Source organism: Maniola jurtina, chromosome 5 (assembly GCF_905333055.1).
Source record: "Maniola jurtina chromosome 5, ilManJurt1.1, whole genome shotgun sequence".
Classification (NCBI taxonomy): domain Eukaryota; kingdom Metazoa; phylum Arthropoda; class Insecta; order Lepidoptera; family Nymphalidae; genus Maniola; species Maniola jurtina.
Window position 1 is genome coordinate 5,904,649 of NC_060033.1, and position 18,943 is coordinate 5,923,591.

Consider the following 18,943-nt stretch of genomic DNA (forward strand, 5'->3'; position numbering starts at 1 on the left):
TTTAAAGAGTTGCATTTCTCTAGGTGGTTCTGTGTAATATCTTGGTTTCTTGTATCAAAGACGACAAACAACGGATTCTATTCGACTTGGAACCTACTCGAATCGAATGTTCTCGGGGGGAATAATGAAATCCAACCCCGGGGGTTTGTCGGATGTTTAAAGGCAGTTTCTCCGCTTATAAGATTCCTATGTGTTTTCACTTATCTGTGATTGGTTTTTCGGTTCTGTCTACGGCTTTGTCACAATACGTACGTTTTTGTAACAATATAAGATTTTCGCTTGAATATTTTTATTGACAAATACGAATGTAGGTTAAAGGCAGAATGTGGTATACCGTGGAAAAACAAAATAAGTAATAATAAATAGCACCTACCTACAGCAATGCTTTAAAAACGGAAGGATAGTAAAAGTAAAGTATACCTATAGTCTTTAATCTTTATTGTATATCATAGAAAATTAAATTATAATTATTCATCGATGTATAAGGATATGCCATTCCCATATAAATCCGTTTACAAAAATGAGCCTATAAAAAAATAAATATTACGTCATTGAACTCGTCAGTGAATTTGACGCGAGCGTCAACTCTCTATTATTAAAAAGATCAAGGATGGAATGGAGCTGTTTTGTGCAATATTTCGTCAATTTTTTTTGCGTTAAAAATATTATTAGTGCAGATATGAGCATGTAATGAATCTAACAAAGAATTTTCACAAATAATATGTAATAATATAAACCATAACCAAAAAAACTTCTGTAGTACGGAACCCTCTATCAATGCGGCAGCTTCGCCGTTGCGGATGCGGAAGCCCGCAAAATCGCTAAAATATAACTACGTCATACGTACGACGTATACATACAAAATACACACATCGTTAAATAGTTAAACACATACATAAACATACATAGTTAAATACATAAAAAATACATATAAGCATGTATACACTCAAACATACATGTATAGTTTTCGCGACTTGCAACATCCGCATCCGCGTGACTATCCGCATTGATTATTATTATTGTAGATGCAGATGTGGATGCCCAAATCAATGCGTAACCTTCACAATTGCGGGTGAGGATGCGAATATCGGAAACATCGCTAGTCTACTAGTACAGATATACATACATAGTAAAACAGTTAATTATATACAAACATACATAGTTAAATACTTACAAACATACAATCATAGTTAAATATATTCATGATCATAAGTAGTCTGTCATACGCGAATAAAAAGTTTTACTTCAAAAAAAATAACACGACTCCATTCTTTCTGTATTCCAATTGTACGATATTTTTGCGGCAAATATTTAATCATAGCAAAATTAAAAATATACCCAGCTTATACGTTAAATTAAATGAGAAAACGATATACTTACGAGTGAAATGTTATTCCATCTTTTTTTTGATGGATTTCCGTACGGTTTTTGCAAGATTTGACCGCACATGACGGCATTTTCGACAGTCAAAAACACGTGCGATACGATAAAGCGTGTGCGGCCGACTGATGCGTGATAAAGAGACTTTTGCCAATTCTCTTTAACTTGTGAGCGCATTTTTTTTCTTCTAAGGGCCTATCCATATACATCGATGTAATTATTAAAAGATAGTCAATACAATAGGCGGCTTTATAGCTAATACAGCGATCTCTTACAGGTAATAAAGTAAGAATCTTCATTCGTAAACAAGAAAAATGATTATAACGTCTTTGTTAAAACTCTTTATTATCCTAAATCTAAAACTACGGTATGATACGATACGATACGAGACAAACCGGGCGTGGGAAAAGAACTTCCTAGGCGAAAACCCTTCGCCAGTAGTTCAATAATTTTTTTTTTAAAAGAATATTAGCCATGTTAATCATGACTAATATTCCCCTTTCCCCTCCAATTAAGCGCAAAGCATTTGTATTAGGAGTAGGTACGACAAAAGTGCAACGGGTGGGGTTCAAATTTGTTCAAATTGGTTCTGAGCAATTGTGTCCAAGGTTTAGAGCGTGCCAATTAAATAAGTCGTTATCGGTAGCGTTTTAACTAAAGCTACATCAATGTAGCTTTAGTTAAAACGCAGCAATGTAAAGGCAGTGTTGCTAACCATTGGTTTTACCTACTTGTAAGCAAAGTTTATGAACCCATTAACAGCTTACATCAAAGTGCAATAGCACGTATCGCAAACCATGGGGTCAGAGTACTAAATCGCTCGCACCACGCCGCAGCCACCGCAGCGGGGATTTATTGCGAACGATGATTTCACTTTAATCCAAGTTACGCAGGAATTACGATGAGCATGCGACGTTAATAATGCTCACTCTGCCTATCAACGTGTTAGCCATTCAAGTTTAATGCACTACAATAGGCACCTAAGCAGATCATAGCTTACATCAACATGATCAACCACATTTGGATTTCTGTGTGATCAACCCATCGCCGCGACGGCTCACTACTGTAACGGGTCGCCTCAACAATTATTGACGATCAAAAAATGTACAACAGTAACTACCTAATTTTACTTGACTTTGACTTCCTCTCAGAATTAGAAAGGTTTGAAAACAGTCTAACACTAAGTACAGATTTGCCACTCTGGCTAAGTGCGAACTTCACACATCTCAGAACATTATGGCAGGTTTCCTCGCAACATTTTCCTTCACCGTTAAAGTAACTGGTATTTATTAGCTTACATTTTATAGCCAAGCGCAAACACATACCTACCTAACCGATATATCTGGTAAGTGCCGGCCAATGTGTAAATGCTGTTTCTGAATTGTGCCAAAATTATTTGATGATGAGAAACACTCGGATATTTCGGTTACATAGCCAGGAAAGATGCGCGAGTATAGAAATGATCAGCTTGAAGATTGAAAGAAAAAGCCAGGCGGATATAGCCTGAAATGCTGGATGGACCAGGTGACTCTGGCTTGTAAGTAGGTACTTACATCGCATGGCGGAGAATCGGCAGCGTTGGAAAAACATCATAAAGAAGTTATTATCGTGAGATTTGATATTTGAATCAAACCACAAATATTGACCACACGCGGTATGACATGTAGTTGCCACACAAGTGGCCCTGTTCACATTCGCCGAATGCATTGACCGAATCATGATCAACCCATTTCCGCCCCACTACTGAGTACGGGTCTCCTCTCAGAATGAGAAGGGTTTAGGCCATAGTCTGCCACGCTGGCCCAATGCGGATTGGCAAACTTCACACACCTTTGAGAACATGGAGAACTCTCAGGCATGCAGGTTTTCTCAAGATGTTTTCCTTCACCGTTAAAGCAAGTGATATTAAATTGCTTAAAACGTACATAACTGAAAAGTTAGTGGTGCGTGCCCGGGATCGAAGCCCCGACCTCCGATTAGGAGGCGGACGTTCTAACCACTAGGCTATCACAGCTATTGACCGAATGCTTTGTCCCAATGTGTATAAATTCTATATACAGCGGCACCAGGCTGCACGAAAAATTTTCAAAGTGTATTTGAAATTCGATTTCGCCAGAGAAATACAAATCGCGTACGTAGGTAGGTAGGAAGCGTAGGAAGATATGGCGCAATCAACGAATTTTTTTAAACAGTTATTCTTTTGCTTCATTTTCGTATATTTTTTTCAAGCGACAGATTTGTGATTACTTATTTTGAGCCGATTCTGTATAGAATTTCATTTCTATTGATAATATTGAACCAACTGGTGTGACAAGTGTAAATTAAGCGAGGGTTACAGTAACTAGAAAGAGCTGATAACTTTCAAACGGCTGAACCGATTTTCTTGGGTTACAGCTAAGAACACTCTCGATCAAGCCACCTTTCAAACGAAAAGAAACTAAATAAAAATCGGTTCATTAGTTTAGGAGTTACGATGCCACAGACAGATACACTACAGATAAAAAGCTGTAACTCGGTAAAATTCATATTGTAGTACACTGTACAATGCAATAGGTATAGGTACTTATTACGCCATAACGACCGCATCACGGATTTATTACTAACACCGATTGCACTTTAATTGTGGCCCTAATTGCAAACGGGTACCTAGCAATGATATAGAAAGTTCAATCATCGAGTGTTTACTATAACTTTTCCTTATATGACAGACTAGCCGTGAGATACCCGCGACTCCATCCGCGTGGACTTGGGTTTTTAAAAATCCTGAGGGAACTCTTTGCTTTTCCGAGATGAAAAATTACCGAAGTCAATTTACGGGGCGTAAGCTACCTCTGTACCAAATTTCATATAAATCGGTTAAACGCCATAGCCCACTATGGAAAATTGTAAATATTATGTATTTTTTTATTGTTATTGTTATTTTATTAATTATTGATAACATAATATTGTACCCGGGGAGACGTTACAGTTGCCTAATTCACCTCCTCGGGCTATAAAAAACAATTAATTATAGCGAACATAAACACAAAAAGGTAGAAATAACAAAATAAATAACGAGCACAACAACAATACCTATCATTACAATCCAATTACACAAAAAAAAACAAATACTAGGTACACTTCATATATCTACAGTTAAAAAAAATACATACTTTCTCATTTTTTGAGAAAGTAGGTATTTTTTAAAGGTTTTATCTTTTTCGTGAGCGGTGGGATATGGATATGGATTATGATCAGACAGGATCAGACCAAGTAGTTTCAGCATGCTGCGTGTACCTACAGACAGACGTTTTCAAATAAAAACAACAATATCAAAATCAATTCAGATTTCACAAAGTTCGAAGTTGGTGCCTAAATATCACACTATCACACTAATATAAATTATAAAGGCGTAAATTTGTATGTGCGAGTATGTGTGTATGTTTGTTACTCTTAAAAAACTACTGGACCGATTTGGCTGAAATTTAGAATGGAGATAGATTATACCATGGATTAGTACATAGTCTACTTTTTATTCCGGAAAATCAAAGAGTTCCAACGAGATTTTTAATAATCTATATCCACGCGAACGAAGTCGCGTCGAATTTCACCTCGAACCTCCGCCGTTTTAGAAGTTGGTTATAAAATAGGTTAGGTAAAAGGTACAGGTATATACTGATAGAATATAAAATGGCCACAACCACCGCAGCGTGGATTTATTGCGCGCGCTGATTGCACTTTAATTGTTCCAGTAATTTGAAACACGCGTAATGATGACATGATGGACAACCAGCCGCATCTAGGTTGGCTTCGAAATTCTGATATTTGAATAATTGCTTTTAAAATACTTCCCTTCGTAAGTTTAGCTTATTTCCCTTCTTTTAAATAACATATCTACCTACCTACATACCAAAAGTTTTGAAATAGGTCTTCTTAATATCTCTTTTACTTTCATATTATTGTAACCTACCTAGGAGTATCATTCTTTTTTTTTCGTTTTTGTACCTACGCGTGCTTAGATACCCGATTAGTTAGTTTTGTACATAAGTTGTTAACAGGGCTCTCTCCGTCACTCGTTTCATACAATCGTAGTTCCAATTTCATTTGAATACTAAGCAACCAAAGTCCATGAAATTTTGCAGACATATTCTAGAAACTAATATCTGTGTCTGTGGTGTTTTAGATTTTTCTAAAAATATGTAGTTTTAAAATTACAGGGACTCAAAGATTTGTATGAAATTTTTTAAGACCGCGTAACTTTGAAACCGAATATTTTAACAGAAATCTGGAAAACCACAGACATAGATATTAGTTTCTAGAATATGTCTGCAAAATTTCATGGACTTTGGTTGCTTAATATTCAAATGAAATTGGAACTACGATTGTATGAAACGAGTGACGGAGAGAGCCCTCTTAAATGTCGCATTTAGGTTTCATTAGAGACAGTTCTGCTTTGAGTGTTTTATGTATTGCCTGTTATTTAATTATTGTACTGTGTGTTTCCATAAAACAAATAAAATAAAATATTTTAATAAAAATTAATTACTTATTAGCTGTGCCAAATCAGATTCTTAAACCCATCTTAAACCACAAAATTCTCACCATACTCTTTTCAAACCAATTTTGCATAAATCATCACGTGAGTCAAGAGTTCAAGACTTGTAGGTATACTAGCTAATGCCGGCGACTTCGTTCACGTGGATTTAGGTTTTCAAAAATCCTGCGGGATCTCATTGATTTTCGGAGATAAAAGTAGCCTATGTTACTCTCGGTCCTTTCAACTATCTCTATGCCAAAAGTTAGGGCTTAGTTAAGGCGTTAAGGAAGGATAAACAAACACACTTTTTATAAAATTGATAGGTTCCTATAGAAGTATAAATTTACATGCAATGGACAGCTGTGCGGAATATGCATACGTCTGTGTGGAAAAGAAACCCAGCATTAAAGAAGAAAATAGGTAGGTATCAACTATCATCAGCTCCAACAAAGAACAAAAAAACTGCCAACGTCATCTACCGAAAGCGCAAGAAAAAACCACAATTTTAAGCTCGACGGTAAAAACTTGGACTGAAATCGGAAAATCTCAACTAAAACCCCACTAATATCGTATCCACTCTTTAGAAAAGCTTCACGTTGCATATTCAGAGGATTTCATTTGGTAAAAAGATAAGTTCCCGTACAAAAAACAGTTTCCTACCAGCGCTGTTCCTCCTCGGTTACTAATTAAAACACTTTTCTCAAGTAAGGCAACTAAACTACCGACTATCCAACCTGAAAAAAGAACGCTTAAATTCCAACTGTCGTAGAGAACAAAGGTTTCCCAGGTAACGCGGCTTAAGAGATTCGTCAAAAGATAAAAACTTGAACCGCAAAGAAATTCTGAGATAATAGACGAGATTACAGGCTGGGATACGATTTTGTTCTGTAAAACGTTTAGTACGCGATTTATTTATTTATTCTTGCCATAAAGCTCCATTATTTAATGGCAGCTTTATTGTTACTATAGCCTATGGGTTAGTAAGTAATATTATTCTAGCTTAAACTTCTACTTATGACTAATTTCTAAATCTAATTTACAGTCCAATAACTGTCCTTGGTTTCTGTTGAGGACCTAAATTTAATTGTCTTGGTTATATCCGAAGATCGGACTCTCCCCTTGAAAAATATTTCCACAATAACTTAGAAGTAAGGCTCAAGGTAGAAGAGCAGGGTCGAATGTATTTTTTCAAAATTATTACAAAGTTAACTGAACTTCAACCACGTACTTATTAAGTATTCTGTGTTTTAACCCTACTTCGTAACACATAGTGGGCACGTAGAGAATAATGCAGACTTCCATTTAATTCCCCACATTTATTTCTTAAAGAATATTAACCATCTTAAACAAAAGAATATTGCCGTATGCCCTTCTAGATTGCTCCAATCTAGCTGCCTTTTAAATCGGCCCTGCCGCAGTGTCGTGAGTGAAACTTATGATAAGATTTTATATTGCAACGGGTTGAGTTTGAATCTTCGACTTTTCGGATTTTAGTCTATTCTTGACCAGCTTTATCATTACAAGTGGGTAACTACGCTTTGCCGCCGAAATGTGCCTTGAACCTAAGTTTTCTTATCGTCAATCTGGAACAATTTTGTAGCCCACTTCCAACTGGCAACACGAAATGGATATTTGAAGCAATATTTAATTCGTGGAACCGAAAAAGTTAGATGAAAATTATATTAATTTCTTCCATGGAAACTAAAATGTCTTATTATTAACATGAATCAAATAAATCTAGGCATCACTTACCTCACTTTTAATACTTCTATTAATCAATATTGGATCGTATAATTTCTGTGAATAAGCTGTACTTTTTTCTGTTGAATTTTAGCACCTCCGGAGTGTGCCGTGGAAGTACTTAGAATGCTAGAATTCACATTATGAATGTGAATTAAGAAGCTTAAGTTATCGTATTGTTTCTCTCACAAAGAAGACAAAAAATATATATTCACAGCAAGAGTGAATATGAATCTTCCAGAGACTTTTCATTATGCACCATTGTCGTCAAATGCAAGGCTTTTTTGCAATTTAAAAAAGAACATATTTTACCACCCTCAGCCATTTTATTATATAATTTTAAGATTGAGATGTGTGGTTAAAAAAAAGAAAAATCTTTAAAATAAAAGCTGAGAGTTATATGTACCTATAATATTTTTTTTATAAATACTTGATAATATTTCAAATAGATAAATGACCAGACAAAAATGTCAAATACGTATACTTATGTTATCACACTAATATTATAAAGGCGAAAGTTTGTATGTGTGTGTGTGTGTGTGTGTGTGTGTGTGTGTGTGTGTGTGTGTGTGTGTGTGTGTGTGTGTGTGTGTGTGTGTTTGTTACTCCTTCACGCAAAAACTACTGAACGGATTTGGCTGAAATTTAGAATGGAGATAGATAATATCCTGGATTAGCACATAGGCTACTTTTTATCCCGGAAAATCAAAGAGTTCCCACGGGATTTCGAAAAACCTAAATCCACGCGGACGAAGTCGCGGGCATCGGCTAGTAATAACTATTATATTACCCGTCTATTTAATACTAACCCCGGAACGAATGTTCGGATTATGAAAATTATTTCATTGACTAGCTCCATTATTCCCGAGTAGGTACCTACTATAAATAGGTACATATACCTATTACAAGGCTATAAAATATTAACACGCGGATGAAGTCACGGGCAAAAGTTTGTCTGGTATAATTAGGTTATATTAGGTACCTAGAGGTTCAGTAGGTCACTACTGTTGTAATATATACAAATAACTTTTTAATATTGCGCTATTTCAGGAGAGACGTCTTTGGCACGGCCACGGCTTTTATTCGTAGTAGCTTTGACTGACGTAACAAAAAAATTTAATATCAAGTTTGCTCTAAACATTTTACTCATATAAAAGCTTTCTCTATAGGTCAAGGTTGTATAGAACCCCTCAGAGCCTGCATTCGCGGCTCGTGTATCTTGAACGGTCAGTTTATTTTTAGTGAGGTATTTAAAATTCATAGAAATTCAGCGGAATTTAGAGAAACATAGGTACAACTATAATAAACTTTTAACTACGTTTTCAAAAACTAAATAAAAATCCAATATTTAAAGTAGATACTTACCTATAAATAAAATATCATGATTAAAACAGCCTCAAAAGTATTAGCCTATAAGCGAAGAAAATATTGAATTAAACATCATCTTAAAAATTTGAGAAAAAAAAAACTTATTGTTACGAAAAACTTAAAAAGTTGTCGTAATTTACCGTATAATTATTAAATTCACAAAAAATTAAATACTTTTAATTACCTTAATTTAATACTTTAAATTAATTACCTAGAAAAAAAATAGGTAAGTTCAGATAACATTTTTTAACCCCCGACCCAAAGGAGGGGTGTTATAACTTTCACGTGTGTATCTGTGTGTCTGTGTATCTGTGTATCTGTGTATCTGTGTAACTGTGTATCTGTGTATATGTGTATCTGCCTGTGGCATCGTAGCTCCTAAACTAACGAACCGATTTAAATTTAGTCTTTTTTGTTTGAATGGTGGCTTGATCGAGAGTGTTCTTAGCTATAATCCGAGAAAATCGGTTCAGCCGTTTGAGAATTATCAGCTCTTTTCTAGTTACTGTAACCTTCACTTGGCGGGGGGTTATAAATTTTTCATTTACACTTGTTTTAACAGTTTATGTGTTTTTGGATTACCGATTACGACAATGAACCCGTTTTGAAAATAAAGATGGCAGACAAAAAATTCGATATGTATATAGATACGTGTACCAGTGTATTAATCAAAGATCATCACTAGAAAAGGCTTTCTCAAGCAAGGCACAAGTTATAGACGGCAATAGACACCAACGTTATATTACGTTCAAAATTGTGCTCTATTCTCGGAATTATTGTCAACAGAGACAGACACGATCGAATCAAGTGATCATTGAACCATGCGAGTGCGAAATTGCTTACATCTCACTACAATCAATCACACATCCACTTTCACTAATTAGAATTTCAGAAGTGCTAGCACAATCACTAATACAACGCCGTCCGCGGCTTTTCATCGACAAAACGTATCAAAAGCTAAGAGGGACTTCGTCTGTGTTGGTGTTAGCTGGCGGGCGTGCTCTGCCTTTTTGGAGTGTTTTTTTTTTTGTTAAAACTGACTAGAAAGCGCTCTTAATGGGTGCAGTGCGTATATCGGCGAGCGCCGGCACAGACGGGGTCCATACTTGTATAGTTTAACTAACTTGTTACAAATAACTACAAACTTGACATTGGCTAATCCTTGTAAAGCCAGACGAGAGAGAAAAAAAAAGCTAAGAGGAGATTTATGTCTCACTAATTGTGCTCGACCTGAACACAAGGGCCAGCGCAGACCAAGCGAGTCCAGTCGAGGCACAGCGCGTCGAGGCGGATAAAGTCACAGCGTGGCGAGCGGTGGTGAGTCGAGGCGCTGCTCATTGAGTACCACCGCGCTAATATACAGTTACTCGTATATGGATGAGGTTCGAGAATCCGCCTCGGCCCCCGAAGGTCCAAAAGTCATTTGTTAGAATGGGTATAATCTATAACAAAATTCTGCAATCAATTTCGGACTTGCCTTTTCACAAGTTTAAAAAATCTATTAAAACTATGCTCCTGAAAAGCATATTATACAATCGAAGATTATGTAAATGATAAAAGAGCGTGGATTTGACCTGCAGCTCGCTCCAGCAATGCGGATTTCAATTACTTTTATACATGGCGTAATATTATATATCCAATCTTTGAAAAGAGCAACCGCTGAATATCTTGCTGGTTCTTCTCGGTAGGAAAGGCATTCCGAACCAGTGGTAGATGCTTTTGACTATTCAAAAGTACTTGTAAAAGTCTAATTGAATAAAAATATTTTGAATTTGAATTTGAACTCTGCTAGCTCCTCGCACCTATGGTGTGATGACCAAAAGGGGGCCTTAAGGCGTGGCCTCCTTAACCGAGTGGGGTGGGCAGTTTGGTGGGCAGAAGGCAATTTGGTGCCCGGTGATGATCTTCTACAGTCCGACAAGGCTCCTTTGAACTTGATTGAGGGCGCTGTTCTAGCTTTATGTCGATACGGCGAACTATCAACAAGTGCACTTCTCAAGATGGCGGCTTTAGTTCCGATTTTGGCCACGCTCCAAAAGAGCCTTGTCGGACTGTAGACACTAGCATTTGGCTGGCTAGGGCCTGCCATCTTGGCGTAGGGCCCTAGTACCTTTAAAAATTATGTTTTTTCTATATTTGTATTTATTATTCTCATATAAGTGAACATTGTTCTTCTGAGAAATAAAAAACTCTTTAAACCTAAACTTTAACAAAATCTTTTCTGCGCAGCCTTATGCTAACCAGCGTATTTTTTCATAAACGCTGCTTAACTAAAACGTACATTCTTCCTTTATGGTAGTAATATGGGCCTTATCAACGAAATTACTTTTCGCAGGGACGAGCAGTGGGCCAAGAGCCGCTATTAGCTAGATAATGTTACTTCAGAGTTTTGCTCACAGATAACATTACATACCTCTGCGCTGTGTTACCCTATTATTTAATTAATATTGTGTATTTAGGACGAAAACAAGCTTTGCTACTGGGTTTCATTTTATTTGCCTTATTATCCCCTTCGGCAATGTGTATTAAAATAGCAATTCTTTCTGGCTAGACCTGGTATTAAAAAGAAAATTAAACTCAATGAGAGTTTTCAAATGAAGACAGCTGTTGTATAAATTATTGAAATAATTTTAAAACGGCTAGAAGTAATAATATTAATTATTAAAATCTTTTAGAGAACACTTTTTAAAATTAATATACATACTTAGATGTCAAAAAATATTTGGTCCTAATGAAAAAACCTCTCAAGTGCGAGTCGGACTTACACACGAAGGGTTCCGTACAAGATAACGTACTAACACTAATAAACGTACCTATCACTTTTATGTAAAACACTGCAAGTTAAATGTGATTTAGTAAATTATTTTTTTGTGATTTTTTTTTTTTGTGATGTAACCACAAATTCACGGTTTTTGGATTTTTTCCTTTATTTGTGCTGTAAGACCTACCTACCTTCCAAATTTCATAATTCTAGGTCAGCGGGAAATACCTTATACGAGTAGGTTTTCTTGACAGACATGACAGACGGACAGACGGCCGGACAGGCAGACAGACAACAAAGTGATCCTATAAGGGTTTCTTTTTTCCTTTTGAGGTATGGAAGCCTAAAAATTGTGTTATTAATTTACCGTGAAAAATAATATTTTGTATAAAAAAAAATACTAAAAAATATTTTTCAATTAATTGTTTCAATTAAACGTTACAAAACTAAAATAAATAAAAGCTGTTGCATTAAAAAGATTTTTGGCTACATTTTTTTAAAAGATATTTCTTCGAATTATACGAGATATAGTTTATCAATACAACTACTTTTGAAAGAAAATAGCAGTCAAACTCAAAACCCTTGTTGCTCCCAACTAAGTTAATCCCCCAGTTAATACAATTACATGCCTCCTGTATTCCACGCTATTTACTTTACATTGTTTATTTAGGACTAATCCAACCTTTGCTACCGTAGTTAATTACAACGGTGTATTATCGTTCGTTAAAGAAATCCTTGTCATAAAAATATTTATTTCACCACTTAGGTATTTGTTATCGCTTCAGATTACAAGATTTTTAAAGGTCTACTTAATATTTATTAAATTATATAGCCCGGGATCGAACCCGCGACCTACCGAATAGGACGCCTACTCTATTGCTGCTTACGCTAGTTCTTGCTTTGTATGTCGTCTTGTGAGACGGCTGGAGCGGCACCCCGCTGGATCACTCCAGTCAATCAAGCTCACTCTATAATAATCCTATCTTAACTATCTCGTCGGTGAAGTGGTTAGAAGACTGCAGATGACGAGGTTCTGGGTCCAGTTCCCGAGTCGGGTCAAAAATAGTTAAGTATTGAGCTTTTGTGTTAAGAAATTCTCAGTACTAACTACTGCCTAGCTTGGAGTTAGGAAGCTGACGGTGTTTTACGGCCGTGCTTCTCCCGTGGTTTCTCTCCGGTTGTGTCGGATTCCTGTCTCATCGGGCTAGGAGAGTGAGGGAATAGAAAGTGCGCACACACTTGTGCACTATCTCGTAGCTCCTGCGTAGTTGCCTAATCTCTATGGAGATAGGCTGCCGTGGCCGAAATTCGGTCAAAGGGCATTATAATAATCCTAGGATTACTCTCATAGGCATCGACCCAGTTCACCGATTACTTCAGGAGGTTTGCTAGCCACCAGCGTAGGCTGACCCTGCGTCAAATCCGCCAGCCCATTCGAACAGTAATAATTCCAATGTCTTATTAACCCCCGACCCCAAAGAGAGGGGTGTTATAAGTTTGACGTGTGTATCTGTATATCTATGTATCTATGTATCTGTCTGTGCTCCTAAACGAATGAACCGATTTTAATTTAGTTTTTTTGTTTTAAAGGTGGCTTGATCGAGAGTGTTCTTAGCTATAATCCAAGAAAATCGGTTCAGCCGTTTGAAAGTTACCAGCTCTTTTCTAGTTACTGTAACACTCACTTGTCGGGGGTGTTATAAATTTTTAATTTACACTTGTATGAAAAACGGCTGAAAGCTGCTTGAAAATTAGCCTTATAAGAGTCCTTAAGTTCCTGAGTGACATCAACAGTCACCAATCTAGTGTGATCGCTACCACCTTATAATACTAATTAAGCATATTTATTTATTATTAACGATTCTAAGTATGTTTTGTCAACAATAAAACTCATTTATTGAAATGACTAAAGTAAACGAAAGATGCTGTGGGCAGAAGTTAGTACGATAGTTAGTAATATTATATTGTGTCGGACTAAAGTCCCATAAAAATTTTGATATTAAAAAAATCTATCCCTATATCTTTATAGAAAACGAAGGCAGACTCACATTGAATTAAAATTAAATTAGAAATATTAATTGATAGCTACTATTTCATAAAAAAATAACGTTAAGCAGGAACCTACTATTTTTCAACACAACAATTCAGAAGTATGTAGTACATAATAATACATTAATATTCATTTTTAATTATAAAGTAACGTACTATTTAATTAAGGTATAATTTATTCATTTCATAAATACTAATACAAAACAATGAAGCTAATCCCATAAAATTAGGTATAATTAAAAATCGGATACCTATTAATTATAGTTTTCGTTTATTGTAAATTTAAATAAATAACAAAAGTATTGTGGCAATGTACGTGGTTAATTTTAGGGTAGCAGTATATAAATTCAGTGGTTATCACGTAAAAGATTTGTCCCTGAAATAACAATTTTAATACATTATTTTTATAGCAGCACATCCTACATCTATACTATAAGTAATTTACCATCAAATGCATACACAGAAAACTTAATTAAAAATAATATGGTAAATAGACTTACATACTTCAATTTCATACCCGAAGAACAATCTTCTAACGGGATCATGGGGTACGAGTACACAACTTTTTAACACAATTTAAAACTCCACTGAAATGTTTATAACCAACCATAAAATTTATAATATTCCCAAAAGAAATATATAAATATCACTTATTTATTCGAACACCAACACTTTTCACGAAGTTTTTCAGTAAAGTTGCTCTTTAGTTTCGTAGCGAAAAAGTCCGCGTAATTTAGGTAGCGTAGTCGCTACGTGGAGCTACAACCGTAGAGCGGCTACGACTGTGCGTAGCACATCTGTGTCGCCCTCTATCGGAGCTTCTTGAATCTTGCGATATGTTTTTAGAATATCTGCAGAGTGAAATTCCTTTCGAATCGGAATACAACCAGCCAACATGCAGTTTAATTGTTCAAATGAAGATTGGAAATATAATGGTACGGGTACATTTTATGAAAGCAATCGAGCAAAGTTAACTTTCTCAAAATATTATTTATGCTTGTTATATTTTATTTGATTTTTGGATTGATTTTTAATATATGATACGAAGTTCAATCGATTCCATTAAAAAACCTGCATACATCAAGCTCGATGGTAGAGCGTAACCAACGCGGCTTTTAGAAGTTGCAATACATGGAACTGTATACGGCGATTGCGATTAATATGTATCACTATATAATATGTAAATAGATCACTAAGGTTGCAGGGCATTGAATTAACGAACAACTTTTTAAAAACTTTGTATATCAGACACGAAAGCCAGTCATCACCCTAATGGCAAAGCCGTGCTGCCAAGCGATTTAGCGTTCCAACGATGCCGTGTAGGAACCAAAGGGATACGGGTTTAATAAATACTCATACCCCTTCGAGGTTAATCCGCTTCCATCTTAAACTGCATCATCACTTACCACCAGGTGAGATTGCAGTCAAGGGCTAATCTGTATCTGAATAAATAAATAAATAAATAAAAAATAACTTACAAGCAGTTTGTTATTAGTGATCAAGTAGGTAAGTATGAAAGAGAGAAGTTATTTCACCGTGACACAACGGACACGGTCCCTGGCCACCGATAAAAGTGGAAAACTATCAAACAACACCGAAACTAATTCGCTTACAACGGTCACGTTGAGTGAACTTCGACATTTAAGGCTCACGTCATATTGCCGGAGAGTAGGTAGAGACTAGAGATGCGACAGCCGACATGACGTGTTTTTTGAATATTAAGCTAAATCCACACGACGACACTGACATTCGACACAAAATATGTCGACACTACCGTTGATTGCGTCCACACTGTAAGCATTTTTAAGGTTTTCCACTTTTAAAGAAATCCGTTATAGGTAGGTATAAGGTAGACTAGGTTTTTATGTTGACAGGGATTTAGTTTTAGGGTAATTATTTTTTGGAGTAAAACCGGTGGCAATCCTGATTTTCCCACATTGTTTTTCATACACCTAAAATCGTAAGAAGAGCATAGGAAAACCACGTCAAATTGCAAAGTGAAAACAACCTATAGATTTGTAATAATAACACATATAATATGTAGGTATATTATGTATGTCTACCTAAAAACAACCCACCCAATGTCTAAAATGACATCTGTCCGAATTCCGCCGAATTAAAATTCCACGACAATTCGAGATTACCTAGCACAGCGGCCTAGAGCTTACAAAGTTACCGTGTTTTCTTTGTAGTACTGTAGAATCTCAACAGGTGGCGCTAGCAGCTACCTGCTACAGTATCGCAAAATAAAAATGTCAAAAGATCAGCTAAACGAAAATAATAAATTGTATTAAATTGTTTCCTGAAAGAATTAAAATTACTAAAATATGTAATTTTTTAAGCATAATAAGTACAGTGTAAGTACATTCTACAGTATACTCGGTTGACCTTGGTTTTATGAACTGTAGCTGACACTTGATTCTATCTCTTTTGCACACGTAGTATGTCATTTCACCTTTACGCAGCAGCCCTCGGGTTGCAAGTTGCAACGTAGACCCGACTACCGCTTCGGTCGGACTCGGAAGTGCTCGGAACCATTGATGCATCGATGTTCGGAACACAAATAAATAAAAATTCAGTTCACTATTAAGCATACTCTGAGCAGTATAGAAAATGGTTGATTACAGTCCAGTAATTGTATACAGTTGATTTGTTTATAACAAAGTTAACAGTCAGTTTCAAGCATTGGTTTATTAAGTTTAGGGTTGTAGTTCAGAAATATTACTTGCTTGCTTAGATCCAATGAAGTGGTAGATAATCAACTGTTTTTTTTTTTGTTCCGTGAGTTTTAGTTTAATATTTCAATAACAGCTAGTGTTTAAAGGTGGTTAGATGTTTACAATTTTATTATAAGCTGAAATGGCTGATTTGCATGAAAACGAAGCTTTTAATTACGAAGAAAGTAAAATAAAATATTTTGAAGAAATTTTACAAAAGCGAAGCAAAATCAAATACTTCCCTTATGACGAAGAAAGTAAGAAAGAATTTATTTTATTTGTTAAATCTAAAAAGAAACCCTACTATATGAAATTTGATACCATTAAAAGCAGTAATAATGATGAATTACTTATTTTAAAGAGAAGGATTCCTGGCGATCCTATAACGGAAGTACTACCAGTAACAAAATGTTTTGACGTCATGGCGGAAATACATTTGCTTGAACGCCATGCTCTCTCTAGCGAAATGGCGGCAAAATTAAAATTGATCTATCACATCTCACCGATTGTTATATCCATTTTTGTAAGAACCTGTAACGTGTGTCAGTCTAAATACCACTGGAATGTAAAGATTTCAAATTATACTCCCCAATTTTCTGTTCTATGTAAAATAATACGATTATATTCCGATCCTGATAACAGATTCTCCCATATTATAATTTATGTTGACACGGTGAGCAATTATGTTCTGATTAGACCTACGTACTCAGAAGACGTTTATGTAGTTGCTTATGAACTGTTGAAAATATTTCTTGATTTTGGATTGCCAGAAAACTTAATAGTTGGCGATAAAGATGCATTTTACACAACTATAATGGAAATTTTGGAATCTACAGACGTATTTCCAAGTTTGCCAAGTGTAATACGGAAAAAAAATATTTATAGACTCGATTGGGCATCACAAACAACTACTTTACTTATAACATCATGGATGAGGACACGAAACAGTCGCAATTGGGCTATTGGTTTGAAAGAAATACAATGGCATTTGAATAATTTAGTGGACTTTAAAATATTAAATTCAAGAAAACTGACAGATGGCACTAATTCACCATTCAATGCCCACTTTGGTTTTATACCAAATCATAATGTCATTAAAACGACTGAAGAACCGAGAATGGTTGTACCTGTTCAGCCAATAAAACCTAAAACGAAACCCATAAATACTTTTGAAAGCAGCTGCTTGAAATGCGGTAAAAAGATTTATGAAATATATTATAGAAGCTGTGTAATATGCAAAAGAAAGTGCCATTTTGATTGCTGTGTTATAAATGTGGTTGAACCGTCACCGGGTGTTCGCAACTTAGAAGCAACGTGCGATCCGTGCGAGGAAAGGAAAAATAAATTAGAAAGAAACCCGAAGCTATTAACCCTATTACTTAACCCTTAATAAAATTAGAAATCTAATAACATGTAACCGTCATACCGTGTTTTATTTCTTACAGTAACATGCAAACATCTTGAAAAATGTGCAATAATCGATTTATAGGTCTTTTTGGTAGAGCGAAGAGGACGCAAGGGAGTTTCTACCGCGCAGGTTAACGCAATTAGTTTATTCTTGGTTTCGTATTGATCATTTTAGCGTGTAAGCTATCATGGGTGATTTCGATTATAAATACTTAATATAAGCTGCCGGCTGTACTGTAGGTACTTCTATGTTAGTCGACGTAAGTCCAACTATTTTCGAACCCATCTGGGTCAATTTTAGGGACTCAGCGCGCAACGCTCGCGACGTGTTTCCCTGTAATTTATGAAAAAGTACCCCGGATGCAGTCGGGCCTACGCCGACTAACCACGTGAGTAGGTACATGCGGGAGCATCTTTATTGGTTTTGGTCCTTGTTTTAAACATTGCATTAAGCAGCATTTTTTAAGTTGCTTGCTAGTCACTGTAGGTACAGGCTACGGATGTCGCTCTATGTCTGAATTACGAGAAATAAATTGATAACATACTTACCTAATTATGGAAAAGGCAAATCTAAAGTTACCCGTACAAGGTACTTGTACTCAATAATTTTATTATTTTAACTATTGAAATCTCCATATTCATATTCACCATTATTATCAATGTGTAGGGAAAAGCATAGAAAAAAATTCTTGAAAAAAGGTCTATTTTATTCATTTTGAATTAATTTCGCCCAAAGTGCCTAAGTAGTAAATATATCAAAAAATCGAATTAAGGAGTAAAATAAATATTTTTATATCAATATTTACCCAATTTTAAGGAAATGAAATGGAAAAACCATTGGGAAAAACACACTATCCAGATGATGATCCTCGTGCTATAAACACACATTAATGTTACACACGTCTCTAATGTTACCCGTGACTACTGGATTTTGATCATTCCGTAGATTTTGTCTGGTTTATGAATTATCTATGCTATATTGAAGGTCTGTGGTAAAAACGGTGT

At 35.7% G+C, this 18,943-nt stretch overlaps 2 protein-coding genes across 2 annotated transcripts in view; one reads left to right on the top strand and one right to left on the bottom strand.

Moving 5' to 3' along the window:
- The window catches only part of LOC123865304 (peroxidasin-like), a 139,571-nt gene extending 124,992 nt beyond the window's left edge, over nt 1-14,579 (bottom strand). The window contains exon 1 of the mRNA XM_045906264.1: nt 14,319-14,579. The gene's annotated coding sequence lies outside the window, so the exon portion shown is untranslated. The remainder of the gene's footprint in view (nt 1-14,318) is intronic.
- A 1,798-nt stretch (nt 14,580-16,377) lies between these two features.
- On the top strand, nt 16,378-17,954 carry LOC123865009 (KRAB-A domain-containing protein 2-like). The gene has a single exon (XM_045905816.1). It carries the CDS (start codon nt 16,674-16,676, stop codon nt 17,919-17,921), a length of 1,248 nt encoding a protein of 415 aa, XP_045761772.1. The 5' UTR covers nt 16,378-16,673; the 3' UTR covers nt 17,922-17,954.
- Nucleotides 17,955-18,943: the final 989 nt, after the last annotated feature.

Bases quoted from the DNA above. Each gene is read 5' to 3' on its own strand.
- LOC123865009 (XM_045905816.1), top strand. From the start codon at position 16,674: ATGGCTGATTTGCATGAAAACGAAGCTTTTAATTACGAAGAAAGTAAA.